Source organism: Hemiscyllium ocellatum, chromosome 11 (assembly GCF_020745735.1).
Source record: "Hemiscyllium ocellatum isolate sHemOce1 chromosome 11, sHemOce1.pat.X.cur, whole genome shotgun sequence".
Taxonomy (NCBI): Eukaryota; Metazoa; Chordata; class Chondrichthyes; order Orectolobiformes; family Hemiscylliidae; genus Hemiscyllium; species Hemiscyllium ocellatum.
Window position 1 is genome coordinate 98530997 of NC_083411.1, and position 19717 is coordinate 98550713.

General features: G+C 41.8%; 1 protein-coding gene across 1 annotated transcript in view; it reads left to right on the forward strand.

The window, feature by feature from the left end:
• tex11 (testis expressed 11) overlaps window positions 1–19717 on the forward strand; it is a 169743-nt gene that overhangs the window by 35813 nt on the left and 114213 nt on the right. The window contains 1 exon segment of the mRNA XM_060831995.1: window positions 6887–6962. Within this exon segment, the coding sequence (XP_060687978.1) occupies window positions 6887–6962 (76 nt within the window).

Sequence of the window (19717 nt, forward strand, 5' to 3'; positions counted from 1 at the left end):
CCAAATGGCTGACCTCCCACCTTCTCTCTCTCTCTTCCCACACTTTCCCTGGAGTTCTACAGAGGGGTGTACCCTAACCCCCTCCCACCCCAACTTCCCAGGAATAATCTCTCCAACATTGTCCTGTACAGGGCAAATATGGAACCTGTCTAAAATTTGCAATAAAAAGTTGTGTGTCTGTGTGTGTCTGTGTGTGTCTGTGTGTGTGGGGGGGGGGGTTTGCCTGTGCGCCATTTGGAGACTTACCCCACAAACACAGCAGCAGCAGTTTTGTTGGTGTACCTTCCAGATGCCCCAGCGATGGGGTGGCAGCGGTGCAGGGCTATGTTGGGGACGGGGCTCGTGCACTTTGTGCTGGGGGGTGGTGTTGGACTGGTTTGGGGGACGGGGGAGGCGGTGTTGGGGTGGGAGCTCGTGCGCTTTGTCCTGGGGACGGGAGAGGTGTTGGACTGGGTTGGGGGGCGGTGGCTCGCATGCTGGAGGCGGGGGCAGTGTTGGACTGGGTTGGGGGGTGGGGGCTTGTGCACTTTGTGCTGGGGGTGCAGGGACAGTGTTGGACTGAGTTGAGGGCGGGGGCTCGCATGCTTTGTGCTGGGGGGACGGGGTGGTGTTGGACTGGGTTGAGGGAGTGGGGTTGGACAGAGTGGCGGTGTTGGGGATGGGGTTTCGAGCGCTGTGCGATGCTGCAGTCGCCTGAACGGGGAGCAGACTTTAAAACGCCAAGCCCCAGAGGAAAGGCATTTAATTGATTTTCGGAATCATCGTTTGTCCGAACAAAATAATGCCCACCCATCATGTTCGGATAATCAAGTTTCCACTGTAGTGGGATGACACCGAGTTTACGTACGAATATAGACAGATTAAGCAAGTGCACAAATACTTGCCAGATGGAATGTGCTGTGGGGTATTGAGAGATTACAGGTCGTTCTGCTGTATCACCCATTTCATCAGTGCAAATTGGCTATAGCACAATTGACGAATTGTGGGTGTTGTTGGATAACGTGAGCTTTTACTGAACAGATATGGCCATTTTCTATTAGCAACCTTCTACAGCTCGATTTTTTTTATATATATAGCATGATTTTCTGTAGTGCGAGGTTGCAGAGGAGCACCACTGTTTTTATAGCAGAACAATCTGTGTGCATTTTAACAGGAAGATTACTATTTCAATGGGAAATTGATCGAGTGGCAGGACCAGAAAATGGGAGGTAGTTACTCATACTGTCAGATATGACAATGGTGTCTGACGAGGCTCATTGTTAGGACCTCAGTTATTCCCATTATTAATTAATGTCTTGGGTAATTACATAGAAAGTTGTATATCCGAATTTACTGATGACAGAAAGTTAGACGGCATAGTAGATAGCGTGGACCAAAAGCATAAAGTTACAAAGGCATATTGATTTGCTAAGTGAATGGGTAAACTGTGGCAGATGCAGTATTTGCAAGTATGAGGTTATCCGTGTTGACTGTAAAAACAATACATTGGGTACTTTTCGATGTAAGAAGTTAAATACAGTGCATGTCCAAATAGACTTGATACTTAAAATGCCACAAACAGGTCCAGAAAATAATCAGAAAAACAAATGGATTGCTGCCCTGTATATCTAGATTACAAGAATGCAGAAGTTATGTTGCAGTTATACAAAATCCCAGTTAGTCCATGCTTGGATAACTGTGAACAGATCTGGGCACCACAAGAATAGGAATGATACTTGGGCTTCAGGAGTTAAGTTATGAGGAGAGATGACAATTTACACGGTTAAAAGATGGTCTGATTGAAGTCTTCAAGATTGAATTGGAAAAGACAGGGTAGATAATGTTGTGGACCAGACCAAGCTACCTCCAAACATGTCAAGGAGATAATGCTAACTTTTTCTTACTTGGTCACAGGTGAGGTGTAGGAAGACTGGAGGTTGGCAAACGTGGTGCCATTGTTTAAGAAGGGCGGTAAAGACAAGCCAGGGAACTATAGACCGGTGAGCCTGAGCTCGGTGATGGGCAAGTTGTTGGAGGGAATCATGAGGGACAGGATGTACATGTCTTGGAAAGGCAAGGACTGATTCGAGATAGTCAACATGGCTTTGTGCGTGGGAAATCATGTCTCACAAACTTGATTGAGTTTTTTGAAGAAATAACAAAGAAGATTGATGAGGGCAGGGCAGCAGATGTAATTTATATGGACTTCAGTAAGGCGTGTGACAAGGTTCCCCATGGGAGATTGATTAACAAGGTTAGATCTCATGGAAGACAGGGAGAACGAGCCATTTGGATACAGAACTGGCTCAAAGGTACAAGACAGAGAGTGGTGGTGGAGGGTTGTTTTTCAGACTGGAGGCCTGTGACCAGTAGAGTGCCACAAGGATCGGTGCTGGGTCCTCTACTTTTTGTCATTTACAGAAATGATTTGGATGCAAGCATAAGAGGTACAGTTAGGAAGTTTGCAGATGACACCAAAATTGGAGGTGTAGTGGACAATGAAGATGGTTACCTCAGATTACAACAGGATCTGGACCAGATGGGCTGAGAAGTGGCAGATGGAGTTTAATTCAGATAAATGAAAGGTGCTGCATTTTGGGAAAGCAAATCTTAGCAGGATTTATACACTTAATGGTAAGGTCCTAGGGAGTGTTGCTGAACAAAGAGACCTTGGAGTGCAGGTTCATAGCTCCTTGAAAGTGGAGTCACAGGCAGATAGGATAGTGAAGAAGGCGTTTGATATGATTTCCTTTATTGGTCAGAGTATTGAGTACAGGAATTGGGAGGTCATGTTGCGGCTGTACAGGACATTGGTTAGGCCACTGTTGGAATATTGCATGCAATTCTGGTCTCCTTCCTATTGGAAAGATGTTGTGAAACTTGTAAGGGTTCAGAAAGGATTTACAAGAATGTTGCCAGGATTGGAGGATTTGAGCTATAGGGAGAGGCTGAACAGACTGGAGCTGTTTTCCCTGGAGCGCGGAGGCTGATGGGCGACCTTATAGAGTTTACAAAATCATGAGGGGCATGGATAGAATAAGTAGGCAAAGTCTTTTGTCTGTGGTCGGGGAGTCGAGAACTAGAGGGCATAGGTTTAGGGTGAGAGGGGAAAAATATAAAAGAGACCTAAGGGGTAACTTTTTCACGCAGAGGGTGGTACGTCTATGGAATAGGCTGCCAGAGGAAGTGGTGGAGGCTGATACAATTGCAGCATTTAAGAGGCTTTTGGATGGGTATATGAATAAGAAGAGTTTGGAGGGATATGGGCCGGGTGCTGGCAGGTGGGACTAGATTGTGTTGGGATATCTGGTTGGCTTGGACGGGTTGGACCAAAGGGTCTGTTTCCATGCTGTACATCTCTATGACTCTATCTATGACTCTAAAGGCAAATGCCAGGCATTGTGTTCTGGATGCAGTTTGATTGGTCAAAACACATACAAAATATTAGCAAAATAAAAAAGAATTAATTTAAGTGTAACTATCAAAATGCTTGACAAAATAATATATATATTAACAATTCCAATATAGGAACATCCCATAAACACAGACTTGGCAATGGCAAATTGAGTAAAATAGATTGTCTCACGTGCAATTCGAGCAGCCTGTTAATGAAGAGAAATAAGAGCTTCCATATCTAGTTTTAAGACACAGCAACTGCAAAAACTAAAACTAAAGATCCTGGTTCTGTGGGATCTTGACCCCAATCATTCAGGCTGCTTCTATTGTTCAGTTTTAAAATTAAAAAAAACACAAGTTTCATAAGCTGATTAGTTCTTTTTCTTTTGAGCAGACTGCTTGGTACCTGTTTCAAGCTTTCTTCATGCTAAAAAGGGCAAAAATGCACCTCATAAAGCCATAGTATCGTCAAAGAAAGATAAGCTATATGCTCTAGTTGGAGACTCTAAATATGTGGGTTTCCTCCAGGTGGTCCGGTTTCTGTCTACAGTCCAAAGTTGTGCACGTAAGGTGAATTGACCAAGCTACATTGCTAACAGTGTTCGGGGATGTGGAGCTTATGCGCATTACTCAGGAGTAAATGTTGAGTAATAGAGTATGGGTAATGCTTCTTGGTGGGTGACTCTTTGGAGGGTTGGTGTGGATGTGTTAGGCCTCATGTCCTATTTCCACACTGTAGAGATTATGTGATTCTATGAAAACAAGGGGCATAGTCAAAAAACTGGGACCAGACCATTCAGGAGAGATATTAGGAAATACCTTCGTTCTCGAAAGAATGGTAGCTGTTTGAAATCTCTTCCACAAACGGCTATTGGTACTAGATCATTTGTTAATTTTAAATCTGAGGCAGATTTTATTTCAGCAAAGGTGGTAAGGGACATGGACAAAAGGCAGATAAGTGAAGTTAGGCCACACATCAGCCACGATTTCATTGAATGGTAGCACAGACTCAAGGGGCTGAATGCCTACTCCTGTAACTTGGACATCTTCTGCCATGGTGTAAGTGGTGGAGAGTGTGAGTGTTTGAGGGATGTGGTTCCAATCAAGTGGTTGCTTTGACCTGAAGAGTGTCAAGCTTCTTTGTTGTAGATGGAGGTGCATTCATTCAAATAAATGGGGAGTATTCCAAATCTCTGACTTGTGTGTTGTAGATAGAAAATAGGTTTTCAGGAGTCAGGTGGTGACTGACTTGGTGGAGGTTTCCCAGCCTCTGATCTGCTCCCATAGCCACTATATTTACATGGCTGATCTAGTTCATTTTCTGGTCAGTGATAACTTCATGATGTTGACAGTAGGGAATTCAGTGATGGTAATACCGTTGAAAGTCAAGGGACAATGGTTGGATTCTTTCCTGTTATATGATCATTCCCTCGCACTTAATTGTTAGCCAAATGTGACCCCAAACCTACATACTGCCCATGTCTTGCAACATTGGAACAATGGCTGCTTCAGTTTCTGGTTATGGTTGCTGTCTGTGTGAAGTATGTTGGTACCTATTAATTCTGAAATTGTTTCTTACCATGATAAATCATGTCTACCATTTTTGGATCTTCCTGATCATCCATGGATAGGCTAGATGTAAAGCCATTCCTTGCATTTGGCAAATGAGGTTTTATATCTCTGTTCTTGGAATCAACTTGATCTGCAAGATATAACTGCATATGCTGTTTGATCATGTCTCTCATGATCTTATACAGCTCAATAAGGTGACCCCCCTCGATCTTCTACACTGTAAAGAAAAAAGCTTATCCACTTCTTGTAAATTTCTTCTGCATTCTTTCCAGTTTAATAACAACCTTCCGATAACCAGGTGACCAAAACTGAACACAATACTCCAAGTGCAACCTCACCAATGTCCTACAGAACTGCTACATAATTTCCCAACTTCTATATTCATTGTCCTGACTGGTGAAAGTTAATGTGCCAAAAGCTTTCTTCACGGCCCTGTCTACCTGTGAGAACTGTGCACCTGAGCTCCAAGATACTCCTGTTTGTTCAGGCCCTAACATTCACCATGAAACTCCTACCTTGATTTGACTTTCCAAGTTGCAAGATCTCACACTTAGCTGTATTAAATTCCATTTGCCGTTTCTCGGCCCACTTCTCCAACTGATCAAGGTCCTGTTGCAATTTCTGATACCCTTCTTCATTGTCCATGATACGGCCTATTTTAGTGTCATCTGCAGACTTACTAATCATACCTTGCACATTCTCATCCAAATATTTCTCTCTCTATAGTTTTTCAGCTCAAATGTGAACTACAGCTTGTTTAAAACACTTGTAATTAAGGCAAAAAAATGTAGAAATGTATGATAATGTGGAAGAACGTGTTCCAGTCTTTTTGCTTGATGGTTAATGCTATATCCAGTTGCCTGTACTCTCAGAAACTTGCTATTTCAAGATGAGGTACTTTCTCTTTATCCAAAGCTACATATTGATTGGTCTTCAGTTAGTTTTCCAAAAACCTTAAACTAACGTTTTCGAATCGGCCTCTACTGTTACCATGGTGAGAGTTTAGGGTGATTTATCTGATGCAGCAATCCTTTTGGATAAGCAACTCTGTCTAAATATAATGCTGTTAAAGAATCGAGTAGATGTTTATTAAAACTACTAATATACGCACAAACATTATATTCTTCAGGCACATTTGTGTCTGGGCTAATATTAAACCTAATAATTTCAGAGGAACACGTTTCCAGCAGTATCATGCTTCAGGTGATTAGAGGTAAGGTGCAACCTAAGGTCTTAGTACCTCAGGTAACATTCTATAATACAGTGATGATATCATGAGCATGTTTTTTAAAGATATAATAACAGAGTGCCCTTTAAGGGTGTGTTGACCATTTGATTTGACAATCTTAACAAATGGAACTAAACAACAAAATCAACCTAAATTTAAGATCTAGGCCAACAAATATATTTCACACCTTTCCTTCCATGTTGTCCACCTGAAACCTTCCTGCACATTAAAATGAATCACCTTGACTTGTTGAAGTTTATATGCCTTATTTTTATTCTGCTGCATTGTTGAAATGGAATGAGGTTTGCACGTTGTTATTTATACCATCATGACTGACTTTGAGATCCAGTTGTTCCTACTATATGCTGTTCTAAGGTAATCTCTGTGATTACCTAAAGTGTGCCAATCAAATGGCATGTCAACAGTAATGCTTTTAGCTCATTACAATTTGACTGTGATATTGTTGGTACTGGGTGGACAAGCTTTGAACACCATTCCTTGATGAAGAGCCATCCAGATTCAAAATGTTAGCTTGCTGTGCCTTGGTGGATGTTGCCTGACCCGCTATGATCTGCAGCATTTTTATTTTCATTCCTTGACAATAAATTAACTAATTATGATTCAGTATGTTCCAGTGGATCAAGTGTACCCACTTTTTGATGCAGTCTAATTTACAGGAACTGACATTTAGTTATTTAAATTCATTTTTAGCAGTCAGTGATCTTCTTGGAAAAGTCTCGCTTGATGTGTGTCTTGAAGCTGCAAAACTCCTATTGGAACATGACCGGTCAGTGAAATCCCTTTATTGTAATCTTTGTTACGTTTTAAAAACCGTTGGTTTTTAGTTTTATTACCTAAGCATTGGTGTCAACCTGGTACATTTGAGTTTTGTTCAGGTGATGCTTAATTTTAAGCACGATTCTAAGGCTGAAACTGACTGTATCTGAACTCCCTGTCTGCAAATCTCAATTGCAATTTTTATTTTTGTTGTTTGTGGGGAATGTTCCTATTGCAAATTCATAAGTCCACACTTTACCTTTCATGCTCCGATGTAAATTTCAGGGTTTTATGATGTTCCAGTTGAGTCACTTGGAATCTGCTTTCAAACACAGCTGCTGGGGTTCACCTGGTAGCATGCTTACCTCTGAATTGCAAAGTTTGGAGTTGAAGTCCCACCCCTGGGATTAACGATAAAACTCACTGAAGAAGATAGTATTGATGCACATCCTACTATTGACTGTGCTGACTTCCAGGTGAGATGTTAAACTGAAGTACCACCTCCTTGCTAAAGTGAATATAAACAAGTCCCTTGAATTGTTTGAGGAAGAACAGGATAGTTATTCTGGTACAAAAACAAGAATTACTGGAGAAACTGAGCAGGTCTAGTAACATGGATGGAAAGGAAGTAAAGTTAACATTCGAAGTCCTCTTCAGATTTTTTGACTCAAATTCTTAATTCTACTTTCCTTCCACAGATGCTGGCAGACCTGCTGACTTTCCCCAGTAATCTTTGCTGTTGCTTCAGATTTCCAACAACTGTAGTTTTTTTGTTTTTGTTCAGAAGTTATTCTGGTGTTTAGAGTTTATGAAAGCAAATTCTGATTATTGTCACCTTGTTAGCTGCGGAGGTTTGCTACCAAGGGACTGACAGCTACATGTTCTACATTACAACCATAACTAAACTTCAAAAGTGCACGATTGAAATGAGAAATGCTGTTTAAGCTATTTGACTATCACTTAAGGACAAAGATAAGATTGTCAAATTTGGGTATTGTTTGGTTGTCAAGTCTGCTCTGATTTGCTGTGAAATTGTTATTGTAAAAACAATGGGTATATATGCTCCAAAGTAATTCAAAAAAGGTATAAGACGTCAACATAATTTATTTGTTGTTTAGAGAAAGCAGAGAGCAATCATGGTGCTTCTCACAGTATGAATAAGGCACATGACAAACTTGACTCCTGATTTTGTATTGATTTAATATTTGTAGTTATTAACACTTGGGATTGTTCATCAAGTTTCAATTGCAAAATCGTAACTAATAGGAGATTTTGTTCTGTGTTTTCTAAGTGCAGGCTGTTTGAGTAGTGTCTTAATCTGCTGATGAGCATTCACTAGAGCATGTTGTTTGATCTGATCAGACAATCATTGGGAGATCATGTTTATGCATTTGTCATCGCACAAAGTGTAATTCTACATTATATGTATCAATTCTGTGGTGGCAGCACATCTGATGAAGTACAGCAACGTATGATTATTTGAAGATACTGTTTGTGTCACCACTGCATTCTTGCAGCATGAAACAGCTTGCTTAAATTGTCAGATGAGATACTCTGCCTTTCCACATAACTTTCAGTCCCAAAAATGACTTGGGAGCTTGGGGAGCCCATATTTATCCATTACTTTGTTCATGACAATTTCTTCGTCAGTGAAACTCAGCCAACAGTGTCCCTTTCTTCGGGTAGTTTAAGACAGTTGTGATCATCTGAAACTTAGATTTTTCAGGATAAATGCAAGAATACTATGGTGAAATGCTTCATCAACATGTCTTTTTATGGACTGGGCCAAACCACTCTTACGTAGGCAGCCCAAACTATAACTTTGTAATTTGTTTCTGTAAGCGAACAGTGAAAATTTCCCGGAGTAAGCTCGGTTGAATACCCGGTTTTAAAACAGACAAAAACTTATTCACAAAAGAACTGAATAAAGAACCCTTACAGAACTCAGTCTATCTAAAGTAGACTTAATTATGCTGTTCCGAATATATACAACAATCCCAATAAGCAAACCCCATGAAACACAGTAAAAATGTAACAGATGCTTGCAGGTTGAAGTTAGAAGGGCAGAAGGAGAGAGAGTCTAGCAGCCTGTTTCCACACAGCTGAATTCTTAACAAGTTCTGGCCTGAACTGTTCTGTTAGATAGCTGGCCATTCCCCTTTCATTATACAGGTAATTTCTAAAACATGACCACTTTGGCCTGTTTACACATAAACAAAAGCCTCCCAAAATCCTTTTTCATCTCTGTACCAAACTAGCCACTTTGGAGCCGGGAGCTGTTTATGACCCGTCTGAAAAAAATCAAGGATGCAGTATCCTTGAGAAAAGGAACAGCTCTTTAGGAAAAAAAGGAACAGCTTTGTGACAGTCTCTCTCATCAGGGATACTCTACTTCAAAATTTCACTGTAAACTGTTTTGAATGTTTGGTAGTTTATAAGAAGCAGTTTAAACTTAGGTCAGTCTTTTCCATTCTCATGAGCTATTTTCCTCATAAATGAGAATTTTCGATGTCCCAGCTGAAGATTTTTTTAAAAAAACAATTTCTCAATACTTTCTGGTTTAAAATTTGCAGTGTTTATCTTTGCATGATCAGAATTGCAATGTTTTCATGATGCTGCATTCTTTTCCTCTCTAAAGCAGTCAAGGTTCTCTTGCATACTTGCAGTTCGGGTAGTACAAAGGAAGTAGCCATGAACAGGATAGTTGACGTCATTAGTCGAATTTAATGACATATTATGGTTGAGCTGCCTGGTTGACCCTGTAAAGTCCTCCTTTCCAACTTATTGGGACTTCTGACAAATTGGGAAAATTGTCTCAAACTAATCAAGCAACAAACAACATGATTTAGTCATAATTGTGGATTCATAACTTATTCATCCCAGACAACACTAACACTTTAATTGTCCGGTCCCACTAGCAGGATATCCCCAGTAGAGATGGCGGCATAGTAGTGTACAGTCTGGCCAGGATTACCCTTGAAGTCCTAGATATTGACTGTCTGAACCGAAGAATTCTCGTGGTATAGAGTCTAATATGGGCAGTGAAATATCATGCTGATTACCAGCCCCAAACCCTTAGCTAGTGCATCGGCACTCTTCTGTTGAATTCTATTTGAAGGAAGTACTGAGGATGATAAAGACATTGAAATGCTTTGGGGGTTAATTTCAATAGGCATTATTAAATGCCTCAGGTGATCAAGCTGAAAATGAGATATCTGTTATACTGGATCTGAGGTAGGTGATGAAGGAACCAACAAGAAGGAAAAACATGCTTTGACTTCCTCCTCACCAGTTTTCTTGCTAATGAACAAATCTGTAAATTGACGAAATCCATATTAGTATGAGCAATCCTCTCAAAATGGCAGTTAACCATACTTTCCCATCAAATAATACGTGAAGCACTCTGACAAGAAATGCAGTGGAATGACTGCAGCTTTTGAAATCTGACCGTATTCCGAACAATGCAGCAGTTTTATTGGTGAGAGACAGTACGAGAGTGTAAATGCTCCGTGAGGACTGAGGGATTGTCCACTCAGCTGCACAACACCCAAGAGCCTGTTGGAGAATACTTAACCATTCAACATTAGGGGAAATCTGATCCATATACCTGTGCAGCATATGAGATATTGTATTATCTTTGTCCTTTCAAGATACCATTTTTAAGGTTACCTGAGATCATTTCTGATTCACTGGGATGATCATCTTTCAATTTGCAATTATAAATGACATGGTTAAGATTTGTTCAGACCAGCATTTGCAGTCCTCACAATTAACCAGTGCATAAACTTTGCATGCATAATGCTATGATTACAGATGATTGAAACCTGTGCTGTGCAAGTGCATGGTTCATGCAGACGGGCCTTGAAAGGTCTCACGTAGCTCACAATTACCCTCATGTTCAAACAGAAATAAACATCAATTCTGTGTGGTCACAGCAATTTTCCATTTACAGTTCACATTTTAGGAGTTGATTGAATATGGACGGCAACTCGGGCCTGGCTTGGCAAAGTCAATTGCAGGGTCAACCTGATCATTAACCTCCTCCTTCCCTGCAAAATTAAACTTTCATCTACCTTTCTTTCTGAAACTTCCGAGCCAGCCCATCAGTACTAACCCTGTACCACCAGGAATTATGTATGTATATTTCATTATCACTCCCTGAGCACTGGACTTTCAATTTAGTGATGCCTGCCATTGTGCACACTCCAGTTCATGGGAGTGATGAATGCCAATAACCTGGTCTCACTCTGTATCTTCTGCTCATGGTTTCACTCATATTATTTATCCCTAGTCGGGATTCCTCTCCATTTTTCAACCCAGCTTGCTGCCTGCAATTGTTAGGATTGAGTTCTTCAACCTCATGAACATTGCAGTTTCCCCTGATCGCAACCCCCTTCCTTTTGATTTTCATTTTGATTTTCATTTTGCAAACTCTCAAAATTGATTGTGGTGCAGTCCACTTCCCTGACTGATTACAGCAAAAGGCCCCATCTGATGATTCACCAGACCTCGATTGATCTGTCTGTGGATTTACACCTGACTTGCTGTAAATTCCTCAAGAGTTTGCAATGGACTGAAAGGACTGTGACGTATTGCCTAGACTATAGTGAAATGGACACTGATCATGTCCGTCCCAATTGATGGAATGTACCAAAGCCTCTGAACTGAGATTGGGCAATGGCGATGCCCTTGACTTATTGTGCCTGGCGTCCTTGACAACAGTCCCTCTTCAGTTAGCTAAGGGCTTCTCCCCTTAGACATGAGACACAACCATTTGATTGAAAGAGATGCAATATATTTACCATGTACACTTCTTGCCCACCCCTAAGACTGGCACTTGTTGGCATCTGTGATGATCTGCTCAATTTTGTGACTTGGCTAAGCCACACTGAAGGACAGAAGTACTGTAATCCTTGATTTGTGGCCTAAGGTGGAAATGCAACTAAATGCTAGTCATCGTAGAAGGTGCGAAGTGTGTGATTACTAAGAGATAGACTCTGATCAAATCCATGAGATTAGTGCTTGTTCACGTGCACAAGGGCCATGTAGCATTCCAATTAAAAGTCGTTGTATATTCCAAAGTGACCACTGAAGAGAGGACTATACTTTAAATGGATCAGAGATGCCATGATCATATGGTGAGGTTTTATGTGTTTGCTGCCAATATCCATGGAAGGGTGGGGTGTCCAAGTTAAACAATATTGTATGGAGAAGCTAATGTTGGTAATTTGGCCCATTGAGTTGGCTTCATCATTTGATGACCATGTGGTTGATCTGATGATCCTCAACTCCGTTTTTCTGCCTTTTCCATAACCCTTGATTCCCTTATTGATTAAATATCTTGTCAATCTCAGCCACCACATCCTTCTGGTGTAAAAAAGGAAGTGAGAGATTTATTGCCCTGTGAGAGAACATAATATTTCCTCATCTCTCTTAAATGGGTGATCCTTTGTCTGAGTTTATGCCGTATGGTCCTAAACTGTCCTATAAGAGGAAATAAGCTAGCCGCATCCATCTTGTCAAGACCAGAAGGATCTTACGTATTTCAATAAGATCGCCTCTCGTTCTTCTAAACTCAAATGAATACATACCCATCTACTAATCCTCTTCTCATTAGGAAGTTTTTCCATCCCTGGAAACAACATAATTAACCTTCTCTGGACTACCTCCAGTATATCTTTTGTTGGGTAATGGGAACAAAACTGTTCACATTATTCCAGGGGTGGTCTGACTAGTGTTTTGTCTAATTTTAGGAAGATGTCCGTATTAATATGCTCCATTGTCTTTGAAATAAAAGCCAGCCTTCCCTGCTACCTGTTGAACCTTGGTGTTGGCTTTTTGTGATTTGTGTATGAGGACTCCCAATACCCTTTATGTTACAGATTTCTGCAGTCATTCCCCTTTTAAATCACAATCAGCCCCACATATTCTTCCTGTTAAATCGCTAAATCTCCTATTTTGTCAGTTTATGTGCCATATGCCAAGTTTTTGTGCACTTGCTTAACTTGTATCCCCTACATACTCCTTTTGTCATTCTCACAACTTGTCATATCTGTTTTTGTGTCATCTGCATTCTTAATGATAATACATTCACTTCCCTTATCCAAGTCATTATAGGTAATGTAAATAATTGTTGTCTCTGCATTGATCCTTATTTACATTATTAACTCCTTTCCTTTTTGAGTAAAGATGTTACCCTGGCAGTCTTTTTTTTAAAAGACTTGGGAACACATCTCAAATTTGAGAATTCTTGGAAGATTACTGTCACTGCATCAACTATCTCGTAGCTACTTTCTTTAAAGTCTTCAGACGCAGTCATCAGACCCAGGGGACATATCACCCTTAAGTCCCTTTAGATTCCTGAACATATTTTCTCTTGTGATTATTACCATATATATTTATTTCTCCCATGCTTTACTTTTCGTGGGTGGAATGTTTGGTATCTTTGGAATAATAAGTGACCATACTGTGAAGACTAACGCAAATTATTTATTTAACTCGGCTGGGGCATGGCACAGTGGCTCAGTGGTTAGCACTGCTGCCTCACAGCACCAGGGACCCAGGTTCAAATCCAGCCTTGAGTGGCTGCCTGTGTAGAGTTTGCATATTCTCCCTCTGCGTGGGTTTCTTCCCACAGTCCAAAGATGTGTGGGTCAGGTGAATTGGCCATTCTGGGCGGCATGGTGGCTCAGTGGTTAGCACAGCAGCCTCACAGCTCCAGGGACCCGGGTTGAATTCCAGCTTTGGAAAATGTCTGTGTGGAGTTTGCATATTCTCCCCGTGTCTGCGTGGATTTCGTCTGGTTCCTCCGGTTTCCTCCCACAGTCCAAAGATGTGCAGGTCAGGTGAATTGACCATGCTAAATTGCCCATAGTGTTAGGTGCATTAGTTAGAGAGAAATGGGTCTGGGTGGGTTACTCTTCAGAGGGTCGGTGTGGACTTGTTGGGCCGAAGGGCCTGTTCCACATTATAGGGAATCGAATCAAATCGAATCAAATCTAATCTAATCTAAACTCCTTTGACATTCCCAGTTCCCATTTTTTTTTTTAACCCTAGTCTTAATGTTTAGAGTTTGGTTACTCTGTTTCTTTTTAAACATCAATTGAAGCTTTTGCTATCCCATTTCATATGACTTGCCAGTTTGCCCCCATAGTTGGCTTTCTGCTTGCTATTTTCATCAACTTTTTGTTAGCTTTTAAATATTTAAAATTCTCTGGCTTATCACAAGTCTTTCCCACGTTGCTTTTTTAATATCAATTTGTTATGTTAGTTAAAGAGTGCATCACAGCTGCAGAAAAGTAGGTTGTTGAGAAAGATTTGTCTACTGACTCAGTATGGGTGGAAGTCAGTAACAGGAAAGGAGCAGACACTTTATTAGGTGTTTTCTGTAGACAACCCCACTAGCAGCAGAAAGATGCAAGAACAGATTGGAACAACAGATCTTGGAAAGGTGCAGATGTAACAGTGTTGTTGTTATTAGATTACTTAGTGTGGAAACAGGCCCTTCGGCCCAACAAGTCCACACCGACCCGCCGAAGCGCAACCCACCCATACCCCTACATTTACCCATTACCTAACACTACGGGCAATTTAGCATGGCCAATTCACCTGACCCGCACATCTTTGGATTGTGGGAGGAAACTGGAGCACCCGGAGGAAACCCACGCAGACACGGGGAGAATGTGCAAACTCCACACAGTCAGTCGCCTGAGTCGAGAAAGTTATGGGTGACTGCAACTTCCCCAATATTGATTGGAGCCTCTTGAGCCGATTTTGTCAGGTGTGTCCAGGGGGGAGTCCTGACTCAGTATGTGGAGAGGTCGACTAGGGATGAAGCCATATTGGATTTGGTGCAAGGCAACAAGCCAAGCTGGGTGTCAGATATCTCTGTGGGAGAGCATATTGCTGACCGTGAACACAACTGCTTCACTTTTACCATAACCATGGAGAGGGATAGGAGCAGACAGAACGGGAAGATAGTTAATTGTGGAAGGGGAAATTATACTGCTATCAGACCGGAGCTGCAGAGAATAAATTTGGACATTCTTCTGTTGATCTGTGGGGAAAGGCTCAATAGAATTGTGGAGTCTGTTTAAGGAGCACTTGTTGATCTCGGATAAGAGACATTCTAACCACCACCTTTTGACATTCAATGATATTGCCATCACTGAATCCCCACTGTCAACATCCTTGGGATTACTATTGAGCAGAAACTCAACTGGACTCACCTCATGAATACACTGTTACAAAAGCAGGTCAGACACCAGGGATGCTGTGGACAAAGTCTATCCACCATCCACAAGGCTCAGGTCAGGAGTGTTTTGGAATTCTCCCCTCTTGCCTGGATGGCTGCAGCTACTGCTGAAAATGTGTTGCTGGTTAAAGCACAGCAGGTCAGGCAGCATCCAAGGAACAGGAAATTCGAAGTTTCGGGCCAGAGCCCTTCACATTCACCAAGTTTGACACTATCTGGGACAAAACAACCCACTTGATTGGCACCACATCTATAAACATTCAATCTGTCCACCACCAGCAGCAGTGTTTACTATCTACAAGATGCATTGCAGAAATTCACCAAGGATCCTTAGAGAGCATTTTCCAAACCTACGACTACTTCCAACTAGAAGGACAAGGGCAGCAGCTACTTGGGAACACCACCTCCAAGCCACTCACCACCCTGACTTGGAAATATACTGCCATTCCTTCATAGTCATTGGCTCAAGTTCTTGGAATTCCTTCCCTCCCGGCATTGTGGGTCAACCCACAGCAAGTGGACTGCAGTGATTCAAGAAGTCCGCTCACCACCACCTTCCCTGGGGCAAGTGCGGATCGGCTGTCAATGCTGTCCAGCCAGAGACGCCCAAATCCTCCACGTGAAAACAACAATGGTGATGGAGCCTTGGAAGACCAGAGCAGAGGAGCTTCTTGTCAAAAGGAAGTAGGAAGCTTGCTTAAGGTTGAGGAAGCAACAATCTGGCACAGCTTTAGAGGATTACAGGGTAGCTAGGAAAGAACTCAAAAATAGACTGAGTTCTAGGAGAGCTAGGAGGGGACATGCAAAAGCCTTGGCTGGAAGTATGAGGAAAAACTCAAAAGGCGTTCGACAAATACGTGAGGAAGAAGACAATGATCAGAAAGAGGGCAAGGCTGATCAGCAATAGTGGAGGGAACTTGCACCTGGAATCTAAAGATGTTAGGGAATAGGGAAATCCCTGGTAATTACAAACCAGTCAGTCTTCAGTCTGTGGTAAGCAAGGTACTAGAAAGGATTCTGAGAAGATAATCATAGGATTATTTTGGTTGATCTTAGATTAAGAAATGCTGGGCACTACATCATGGGCTGAAGGGCCTGTACTGTGCTGTACTGTTTTATGTTCTATGTATGCTGTGACCATTCCTGTCCCCTTCTGACGATCATTATCAAAACAGTTGGCCTGCAAGCTACTGTAACCATTTGCTTTCCAAGTCTACATCATTCCCCTGCTGAATCCTGTCACATCCTAATAGTTTAATGCTCACTCTGCTGCCCTTGCTGTTGAGCTCGCCAGGCACTGATCCCAGTACAGTTGAAGTGAAGCTAACCCCACTGAAAAACCTCTATTCTACTTGATAACTGGTGTCATGACTCATTCCTCTCGTGCCATTCTTTTAGCTAAGCACTTTACTCCTTTGGCTTTATTTGCCTTGTGTTCATTTTTATATGATTCAGATATTGCCTTGGATGTTTTTCCTTTTCAGTTTAGCCTATAGCTCATGTGATCACAACTCCAAAAGTTTTAAGATATCCATAAATAGGATTAAATCAGGACCTCGCAATAAAGTCCTAAATTGGGGAAAGGCAAATTGCGTCAGTATTAATCAGGAGATAGTGATTGTTAATTGGGGAGAATTATTATCGGGTAAGTCCATGTTTGACGTGGTAGTTGCTTGAAGATCTACTGATTTGAGTTCAGGACTGACATGTTTCACTAAGGAGGAAGGACAAGGATGGCAAGGTAAAGGACCCGTGGATAATAAGGGAGGTTGTGAATTTGGTAAAAAGGGAAAAAGAAGCACGTAAGGTTTAAGAAGCTGAAATTGGACAGGGCACACAAGGAATACAAAGAAAGCAAGAAAGAACTCAAGCAGAGAATTAAGAGAACAAGGAGTGCCCTTCAAATGAAATGACCTTGGCAAGTAGGGTAAAGGAGAATTCCAAGGCATTCTATACATGCACTAAAAAACAAGAGAATAGCTAGGAAGAAGGTTCAAGGATAAGGGAGGAAACGTGTGGTTGGCGGCAGAGGATGTGAGTGAGATCCTAAATGAGGAAGACTTCACATTAGTATTAACCCAGGAGAAGGATATGGAGATAGTGCGATTAGTGTGGAGCATGCTAATGTGCTAGAACATTTTAAGATCAAGAAGGTAGTGGTGTTGGATCTCTCAAAGAGCATAATGGTGGATACGTTCCCAGGGCCAGAAGATATTTAACACAGGTTATTGAAAAAGGCAAGAGAGGAGATTGCTGGGACCTTATTTGTATCTTCACTAGTCACTGGAGGAGTCTTGGAGGACTGGTGAATAGCTACTGTTGTTCCTGTGTTCAAGAAGGGAAATAGGGATAATCCAAAAAACTAAACTGCTGATTCTCACGTCAGATATTGGGAACCTATTGGAGAGAATTCATCGGAATAGTATTTACGCCTGTTTGGAGGAGCATATTCCACTTGGGGACAATCAGGATGGTTCTGTGCAGGATAGATCATATCTTACTAATTTTATTGAATTTTTTTTTTGAGGAAGCCATAAACATGATTGATTGAAGGTAGGACAATGGATGTCATCTTCATGGATTTTAGTATTTTTGGAAAGTTAAAATCCCCTATCATTGCCACCCTATTATTCTTACAAACAACTGAAATTGCCTTTCAAGTTCGTTTCTCAATTTCTTACTGACTGACTCAATTTTCCTACTGAAATCCCCATGAGCTGATCATCCCTTTCTTCTTTCTCAGTTTCACCCAAATAACCTCCCTGGAAGTATTTGTAGGAATATCCTCCCGAAGTACAGCTGTAATGTTATTGCTTATATAAAAAAATCACCAGTCCACTTTTTCTCGTGACCCCCTTTCTATCATCGAGTCATAGAGATGTACAGCGTGGAAACAGACCACTCGGTCAAACCCGTCCATGCCGACTAGATATCACAACCCAATCTAGTCCCACCTTCCAGCACCTGGCCCATATCCCTCCAAACCCTTCCTATTCATATACCCATCCAAATGCCTTTTAAATGTTCCAATTGTACCAGCCTCCACCACTTACTCTGGCAGCTCATTCCATACACGTTCCACCCTCTGCGTCAAAAAGTTGCACCGTAGGTCTCTTTCCCCTCTCACCTGAAACCTATGCCCTCTAGTTCTGGACTCCCTGACCCCAGGGAAAAGACTTTGCCCATATATCCTATCCATGCCCCTCATAATTTTGTAAACCTCTATAAGGTTGCCCCTCAGACTCCGATGTTCCAGGGAAAATAGCCCCAGCCTGTTCAGTCTCTCCCTGTAGCTCAAATCCTCCAACCCTGGCAACATCCTTGTAGATCTTTTCTGAACTCTTTGAAATTTCACAACCTATTTCCGATAGAAAGAACACCAGAATTACACGCAATATTCCAACAGTGGCCTAACCAAGGTCCTGTACAGCCGCAACATGACCTCCCAACTCCTGTACTCAATACTCTGACCAATAAAAGAAAGTTTACTAAACGCTGCCTTCACTATCCTATCTACCTGCGACTCCACTTTCAAGGAGCTATGAACCTGCACTCCAAGGTCTCTTTGTTCATCACTCCCTCGGACCTTACCATTAAGTGTATAAGTCCTGTTAAGATTTGCTTTCCCAAAATGCAGCACCTTTCATTTATCTGAATTAAACTCCATCTGCCACTTCTCAGCCCATTAGCCCATCTGATCAAGATCCTGTTGTAATCTGAGGTAATCCTCTTCGCTGTCCACTACACCTCCAATTTAGATGTCATCTACAAACTTACTAACTGTACCTGTTATGCTCGCATCCAAATCATTTATGTAAATGACATAAAGTAGAGGACCCAGCACCATTCCTTGTGGCACTCCACTGGTCACAGGCCTCCAGTCTGAAAAACAACCTTCCACCACCACTCTGGTCTTCTACCTTTGAGCCAGTTCTGTATCCCAATAGCTAGTTCTCCCTGTATTCTGAGAGATCTAACCTTGCTAATCAGTCTCCCATGGGGAACCTTATCGAATGCCTTACTGAAGTCTATATAGATCACATCTACCGCTCTGCCCTCATCAATTCTCTCTGTTACTTCAAAAAAACTCAATCAAGTTTGTGAGACATGATTTCCCATGCCCAAAGCCATGCTGACTATCCCTAATCAGTCCAAATGCATGCACATCCTGTCCTTCAGGATTCCAACAACTTGCCCACCACCGAGGTCAGGCTCATGGTCTATAGTTCCCTGGCTTATCCTTACCAGCCGCCTTAAACATCCTATCACATTTGTACCCTGGAACATAAAGCTGCCAGTCCTTTCCATCCCTGAGCCATGTCTCTGTAATTGCCATGATATCCCAGTTCCATGTTCCAAACCATGACTCAAGTTCATCTGCTGTCCCTGTTTGACCTCTTGCATTGAAATAAATGCAGTTTAATTCATCAGTCATATCTCGTTCTCTGCTTTGTTGCTGCCTATCCTGGTTGTTTGACTTGTTCCTTTTCTCAGCTGTACCAGTCTTACAC